General features: G+C 36.2%; 1 protein-coding gene across 6 annotated transcripts in view; it reads right to left on the bottom strand.

Moving 5' to 3' along the window:
* Nucleotides 1-4,932: 4,932 nt before the first annotated feature.
* The window catches only part of LOC144238239 (cadherin-18), a 595,479-nt gene continuing 592,283 nt past the window's right edge, over nucleotides 4,933-8,128 (bottom strand). For 4 of the 6 annotated variants that reach the window (XM_077772003.1, XM_077772012.1, XM_077772021.1 and 1 more), the window contains one exon: nucleotides 4,933-5,706. In XM_077772003.1, coding sequence (XP_077628129.1) covers nucleotides 5,216-5,706 — 491 coding nt within the window. In that variant the 3' untranslated portion in view covers nucleotides 4,933-5,215. The remainder of the gene's footprint in view (nucleotides 5,707-8,128) is intronic. The other 2 variants (XM_077772030.1, XM_077772038.1) reach the window with 1 other exon arrangement.

The following is an 8,128-nucleotide window of genomic DNA, read 5'->3' as shown; positions in this document are numbered from 1 at the left end:
GATTTAGAGTAAGAATTTGATGCATTTGACATGTGAAAAATTGCCTTGATGAAATTATTTGGGTGACACTAACTATTATGGCCCATTTTCTTACTTCCAAGCTAATATTGCTGGCAATAAGACTAAACCATTTGGTGAATCCACTTTAATCTATGAATGGCACATGCCTTCCTCACAGGATGTAATTTTGAGAGTCCTTAAATGCTTATTTTCTCTATTCCCTCTCACCTAAGACTTTAAAAATGAATCATTACTAAAATAGGTTTGATGTCTTTATAATGTTGAAGGGTAAAAGCCCTCATTTTTGTAGACTGAAAGTAGATAAATGCAATCATTCCTTAAGAGCCTAAGAACACTTTTTCCCCTGTATTAATGCTTCAAAGAATGTATTGTTTTCCTCTGACCTCTTCCTTATTTAAAAACAACAAAACTACATATTTCACTGATATAAGTTAAGAATACATCTTTTGACATGTTGACGAGTGCTGAATTTTCATTTAAAAATGATGTATTTGGAATCTTTGGAAAAGAGAGTGGCTTCTGTGCTGGTTTTATCTTCAAATGGTCGTGAGCTACTTTGGGCTGTAGGGTTTAGGAGATTTCTAAATTTGTGTCGCAAAAAAGATTTACCTTCTGCAGATGATGTAGAAAATGAAAGTTGAAATGTTTTTATTTCCTTTAGATAATATTTAATTTGCCTTTAATCCTAAAGGACTAGAGAGAGAGGAGGGAGAGAGAGAGAGAGAGAGAGAGAAAGAGAAACTTTAAATTTGAGTCACATATCTCCCAAGAACTATTCTGAGATTTGTTCTATTCTCAAAATTGAAAGCCAAGTGAGTTAATTGAATGTTATCACACCTTGAAGCTAAGTACAATTTGAGTTTGAAATATGGGACTCTTTCCTCTTTCTGGAATAATCAGTTTTAGAGTTCTAACTTGTTAAAAAGCTAATCAAGTACCGTCCATCCTAAAAAGCAAAGTAGACTTACCCCAAAATACTGGATATATGTGTGTTCCATTATACCTATTACAATGCTCACTTAACTGGCACTTCTTGATAGCTGTTGAAATAAATGAGTCTAACTGAATTCCAGTTTGTTTTCTTTATATATTCAGCTAAACCAAAAAGAAGACAACAAATCAAACCTATGCAGCTCTGTAAGAACAAATTAAACAATGACTAATTGTGTTTTGAAGCTTTCTACATTGCTAAAAATGGTGGACTCAGTACTCCTTCTCCTTTCTACCCATATTTCTGACTACAATGTGGTATACAAAGTATCTCAGTCAAAGTACTTGTTAGTATTTAATGGCTGCATTGTGTCCATTAAATCATCATTTGTAGAGGCGCCTTGATGGCTCAGTTGGTTAAGTGTCCGACTTCAGCTCAGGTCATCATCTCACGGTTCATGGCCCCACGTAGGGCTCTGTGCTGACAGCTCGCTCAGAACCTGGAGCCTGTCTTTGGATTCTGTGTCTCCTTCTCTCTCTGACCCTTCCCTGCTCATGCTGTCTGTTTCTCTCTCAAAAATAAATAAAACATTAAAAATTTTTAAAAATATAAATCATTTGTAACATTTTGATTTAGAACTAACAATTTTGTCTTCTCTGTGTAAAGACCTTTGTGAATCAGCCCTCATTACGGACAGTCCTAAAGGTTAGCCTGAGACTGGATACAAAATAAAGGCTAATTGTTCACATGTTAAGTACTAAAATTTTGTATATACATCACATATTTGCATATCAATATCCAAGTCACTACTTTAAATATTCTTTTACTGTCCAATATTTTTTAAGAAGTCGTGTGTGTGTGTGTGTGTGTGTGTGTGTGTGGTTATATGAATGCAATATCCCTCAGAATATTTTTCTTCTTGTACCAGGCTAAGGAAAAGTCATAAGTTAATTTTTATAGAGCCTTATTTTATGGATAATTTTGTTGTTGATCTCCACCTAAAATCTATGTTTGTACAGATTTCTCATAGAAAAAATTTTTGACAATACATCTTTAGTGTCATGCAAGATCTATCTCAACTAAGGCTTACAAAACGTGTTTTTCGAGACATGAGTGATTCCATAGCTGATTCTGTATGGAGTCACATGATTTATAACTGTCTGCAGCTACTAAATACTCAGAGTTGATATGCAAACTCTTTGCCCACTAAAGTTTTTGAGAATGTTCTTTTGACACTGACAAACTGGAGTTTTTAAAGCAAGATATTAAGTGTTAAAATTACTTCAGTCTATTTGCAGAGAATTTCTATCATTTTTTTCTTAACTCAAAGTAGCAGAGTTAAAAAAAAAGACCTAATTTATACTTATAATGATATAACTGCCTAATTTCAGAGTTCATATAAAATATAGCACTTGAAATCCTTACACTAACAAATTCTAGAATAAATCAACATAGAAACATAATATTTCAGGGCTACAAAAGCTCTATTTTGCTTCCATATTAGATTTAATATTAGGGGCTTAGATGAAATCCGTTATTATTATAATGTGTAATAAAAATTAGATGGATCTGGGGCACTTGGGTGGCTCAGTCATTTAAGCTTTCAAATCTTAATTTTAGCTCAGGTCATGATCTCACATTTCATGAGTTCAAGCCCTGCATTGGGCTCTGTACTGACAGTGCAGAGCCTGGTTGGGATTCTGTCTCTCACTTCCTCTCTGCCCCTTCCGTGCTCTGTCTTTCTATTTCAAAATAAATAAAAATTTTAAAAGCAAACAAGCAAACAAACAAACAAGCAAATAGAATTAGATGGATTTGAGGTGTTTTTTTTTTCTCATAAAAAAATGCAATCAGGAAAGCATTTTAGTTCTCAAAATCATGTAGAGGACCTTGTCTTTTATGAAAATGGTTAAATGTACACATAGAGTTTCATCTTTCACACCCTCCTCTGTAAAGTTACCGGGTGAATATTAAGAAAACGAATCAAACAACACAAAGCAAAATAAAGGTTGTGAATAGTTTATCAAAAATCGAAATCCAAAGCCTAACGTAATGGAGTTCCAAAACCTGACCTTCCAGCTCCTCCTTGCATATAGGAAAGTCCTAAGACCAGAATCCATAGTCGTCTCCAAAGGGGGACCCTATGTGGAGGGTGAATGTAGTCCAACATTAGTATAATCAGAGTATGTGTCTCCAGAGGTTATTACCCAAAGCCCCTGAATATTTCTCCTGATACAGCTTTATACTGGAATCCACACCATTACTATATAAAAAATGATAAAGCAGATCTGGAAAGCTAAAATGTTGTAAAAAGCTTAAATTAAATTTTATTCCTCAGGCTTAGAACACAGAATTATTCAAGTTAAACTTACTTACTTCCCATTCCTCTAAACGGAAATATGGTAGAAGGGCAGTTGCAAACAGAGGCAAAATTTAAATTTTGCACATAGGTAGAATCAGACAGAAATTTCCATGTAAATTTTGAGGACACTAGATTTTGATAAATTTCAAAGAGCAAAGGAAAAATTCCTCCTTGAGATAATTATTAATTTGTGGATTTCCAAATTCCAATCTATCTGCAATACATAAATATGGTAATATTTGGAGGACAGGACTATTATGCTTATTTGAATACCAATAGCAACAACAGCAAATATTATCTAAACAATTTTAGGAAAAAAGAACCCAAGAAATTTGAAGAAAATTAGTTTATTTGGGAAAATACCAAAATAATTAAACTTGTGTATTATATGTTTAGTTAGCAGTTGCTTTACTGTTGAAAGTTTTATGAAATTCTCTCATGATAATATAATATTTTATTCAAATGTGTGGAGCTATATATTTATAAGCTAATAGACTTAGAAAATCAGATAGTGCCTGCAAGCCTTTACATAACAGAACACTTTGCAGTGCACAAAGCATTTTTACAGATGCTTATTTATCCTCACACATACCCAGGAGATAGGCAAGAAGTTTGTACCACCTCTAGTCTGCAGTTTGGGACCCTGAAGCTCAGAGACTTTGAGGCACGTTTCCAAGGATAATAACTCTGAATCTCCTATATTTTTGGCTTCAGTTTTATACATTTTGCTATAGATCCCAAACAGATAAGAACGAAATAGCCAGTGAGACAAGGACTATCTGAACATGTGTAAGGAATAAAGGTCAGTCAATTCAAAGTCTATAAGAATTACCCAAATAGAGAACCATCTTTTCAGATTACATTGCTATCGTGTGAGGTACATATAAATAAGCAAATGAGACCGACGTCTAAACCAACCTGTGAAATGTCCAACAACTAACTTTAGGTATCGGAATGATCAAAACTGTGGACTTAAATGTATGGAAGCAAATGGACTGGAAAAAATAACTGAGCTTTCCAATATTTTATGCAGGATAAGGTGTGTGGCTATTTTTTAAAGTAAATCTTTCCCTGACATATCAGATTATCTGAGTGTATCTTACTGAATCCATTCATTCTATCCATTAAAAAAAAAAACAAAACAAAACAAGGGCGGGGGTTCTTTTGTGAAAATGAAGGAGGGCAGGCAGGACAGAGACAGTGGTCTCTGTGGTTCAGAGCAGTGCACGGTAAGTGCACAGAAGTTGCATACATTAGAGAGCAAGCAGCAAGTCCCCATGTTCCATCAATTTCCTATGGAGAAAAGAAGTGGGGAGGGCAAAGGAAAATGGCGCATACAAGTCCATGAAGGCATGGCCACGTGTGCTGAATAAACCTCATGGCATTTGTACATAACACAATGCTAATAAGATCTTGCACAGTAACAGACTGTGAGGCTCAAGAGTCCACACAGAGAAGTGGAAAATGAGGTCCCAATTACCCGCACAAGCTTCATTTTGCAGTGTACCACCCCTACTCCTGTGTGATTTTGAACCTTTCAGTTTAGTTTTGCCTTTGAAAAGAAATCACAAGATATTGAAACAAATGTCATTGTTTGGCTTCATTCAGGGATTCTTAATTAAAGAGTACCACAGACTTTATTGAGCAATTGAAAATATACACAAGGAACAATAGCTTTTACTCTATTTTGTTTTGTTTTGTTTTCAATTTGACTTTCTTCTGATTAAATGACCCAGTTTCGATCATGAAAAGGGCACTTGTTTCTACAGTAGCTGCGGACAGCTTGCTCAGTTCCAAGTACTGTTTCCACGTGTCTTCCTTGCCATTGCTGAGGTTATATCTCCACTTGCTCAGGAAGCGAATTCTAGAACGTTTATAGAACGTTTACAAGAATTAAGCCCCTAAGTTGTTCTTTCAGATTCTATTTCTCCATAGAGTTCGGCTAACTTTTTAAATTCGGGTCCCCAGTCTCCAAGGTAGTGATAATCCTGGTCTGACTGTGTCGTTGCTGAATCCAGGGAGCTGATGGACCCAGCCTCCGATCTCTGACCTTCGTAGGCGTAAGTCTGAAGAGAGTCATAAGGTGGGACGCTGGGGTCTAGATCGGCTTCCGCCAGTTTTTGCTTAAGAAACTCCTGGACATCTATACTTTCCAGGGTGGACAATGTCTGGTGTCTGGGGGTGAGTTTCACTTCGGGTCTGATATCTCTCCGATACTTGAGCTCCTCGGCAGCAGACGGATTCCTCAAGGCTGTGATGTCAAAGGCCTCGGTATCTTCCTCCCCACCCCCCTCGTCATCATAGGTGACCACATTCTCTCTCACGTCCTCCTCTGAGATGATCAGAGGCTCTTTTTTGCTGCGTCTCAGGGTGATAAAAAGTACCACGATTGCTAAAGAAAAATGGAAAGAGGAGGAAGAGTTAGAAAAAAGGAAGGAAATTCTTGGAGATTTGACATCAGCAATGTCATCAACTACATTTCGTTTAGGCAGGCATTATAACACAGCCCTCATGTCTGCACTCTCTGGAAAATATTTGAAGTGATTGTTTGTTGTTGGTTATTTTTTATCATCTCAAGGAATGTAAAAAAAAAAAAAAAAGATTATCCCCTATTACTGAGGACCATCGATCTTCTCTAGAAAAACATAAGATTCTCAATGGTCAGGGCTTATGTATTCAGGATTCTTGGTTCACTATGGTCTAACCATCTGGTCTTCACACTGAGGCAAACAGATGATGGAAGAGCAATATGGAATTTTGGCTGGAAGAATAGTGGTATATGTTATTCTATGTATGGATTCTTAATCCTTCTAGGTATATTACACTAAAGAAGGATGTTTTAAGTTTCTTTTAAATAGGAAGAAGGAGTGCCTACCTTAAACCCTTTACTTTTGATGCTTTGTAGGAAACCTAAGCAGGAATATTTTACATAGTTGATCTCTCTTTTCCATTACCCTTTAGAATAATATTATCAGGTATTCATAACTGCATATATCTATCAATCTGTACAAGATGTTTGCTTTGTTTTTTTAAATTTTTTATTCATTTTGGAGAGAAAGAGAGAGAGAGACAGAGTATGAGCAGGGGAGGGGCAGAAGAGAGAGAGGGAGATACAGAATCTGAAGCAGGCCCCAGGCTCTGGGCTGTCAGAGCCCAATGTAGATCTCAAACTTGTGAACCATGAGACCATGGTCTGAGCCAAAGCCGGAAGCTTAACCATCTGACCCACCAAGAAGCCCCTTGATGTTAGTTTATTTGTACCTACTTTTGTTTCATAGGAAGCTTTCAGGTTACAAATGTTTTTTTATATAACTTTTTGATTTAATCTTCATGGCAAACTGTGGGTTTCCTCAGGGAAACTGAGGCTCAAGAGAAATTACATGAAAGACTAAGATCCAAGTCTAAGTTTACACAAGTGACTGATGGAAGAACTTAGACTATAATCTATGATTTCTCATACCAAAGGGGATGAAGTTTCCATTACCATAACCCATTTTGTTATTTAAAAGAAATACAGAATGAGGAACTGAGTGAGCCGCTGGGCATGTGGATTATTACCAATAATGTCACAACCATTAGATGAAATAATGTAAATAGGTCTTGAGCACTTTCCTTTGGGTGTTTCTCAGTATTTTCACATCTTTCTATTTGATGATACTAAGCCATTACTAAATAGAAAGCATTACTTCACTTCTATTTTGTGCTATTAGGCCAAATATTCTTTACTTCAGCTCTACAGAATGTTCTCAGTCAGCTGGTATTCAAGGTTTTATGATAGCAGTTACTAGGTTCATTAGTATTAACATTCTTTACAGTATAATAATCAAAGGAGTACATTCAAATGGCATGTGGAACACATATATGTGTATATGTGTATACATAGTATACATATATGTACACACAACGATAAATATACATATATAGAAACAAAATGTTTATAATTAGCATGTGACATACTTATGCTATTATAGTCACATACACCCCAAATATACACCTGTAGACATACATATTTATCAGAAATTCATATTTTTTAGTGTATATTTATTTATTTTGAGAGAAAGAGAGAGAGCGCAATATGGGGTAGGGGAGGTGCAGAGAGAATCCCAAGCAGTCTCCATGCTGTCAGTGCAGAGCCCAACATAAGGCTTGAACTCACAAACTGTGGGATCATGACCTGAGCCGATATCAAAAGTCTGATGCTTGGGGCACCTGGGTGGCTCAGGCAGTTGAGTGGATGACTTTACCTCAGGTCATGATCTAACAGTTGGTGGGTTCAAGCCCCACATCGGGCTCTGCGCTGACAGCACAGAGCCTGCTTTGGATTCTCTGTCTCCCTCTGTAGCTGCCCCTCCCCTGGTTGCTGGTGTGCTCTCTCTCTCTCTCTCTAAAAAATAAACATTAAAAAAATTTTTAAAAAAAGTCTAATGCTTAACTGACTGAGCCACCCAGGCACCCTGAAATTCACATTTCTATTTTGTTTTTTTTTTAATCTATTTATTTCTGTCAACTGTATTTTATCTGGCAGCCTTAACAATGTGTATCTTGGAAAACAAACAAATGCCAGGTTAGCTATCCTCTGATAAAGAACATACCTAGTTCTAGTACCCTAGAAATTGACTTTTTCCCTCATACCTCTAAAAAGTAACTTCGACCCTTATTTTATCATTACTGTTTCCTTGTTTCTCTTGTAATTTAACCCATTTTTATGGATATCTCTAAATAACACAATAAATGAGATTTGTCTATTTTTAAACTAGATATTGTAGTGTGCATGAGCTTTTACGATGACAATAGAAAAAGGAAAAGTAGATTTT

This window comes from Crocuta crocuta, unplaced genomic scaffold (genome assembly GCF_008692635.1).
Source record: "Crocuta crocuta isolate KB4526 unplaced genomic scaffold, BGI_CrCroc_1.0 scaffold51, whole genome shotgun sequence".
Taxonomy (NCBI): domain Eukaryota; kingdom Metazoa; phylum Chordata; class Mammalia; order Carnivora; family Hyaenidae; genus Crocuta; species Crocuta crocuta.
The sequence above is the reverse complement of the archived record's forward strand: the minus strand, read 5'-3'. Positions and strand labels throughout refer to the sequence as shown.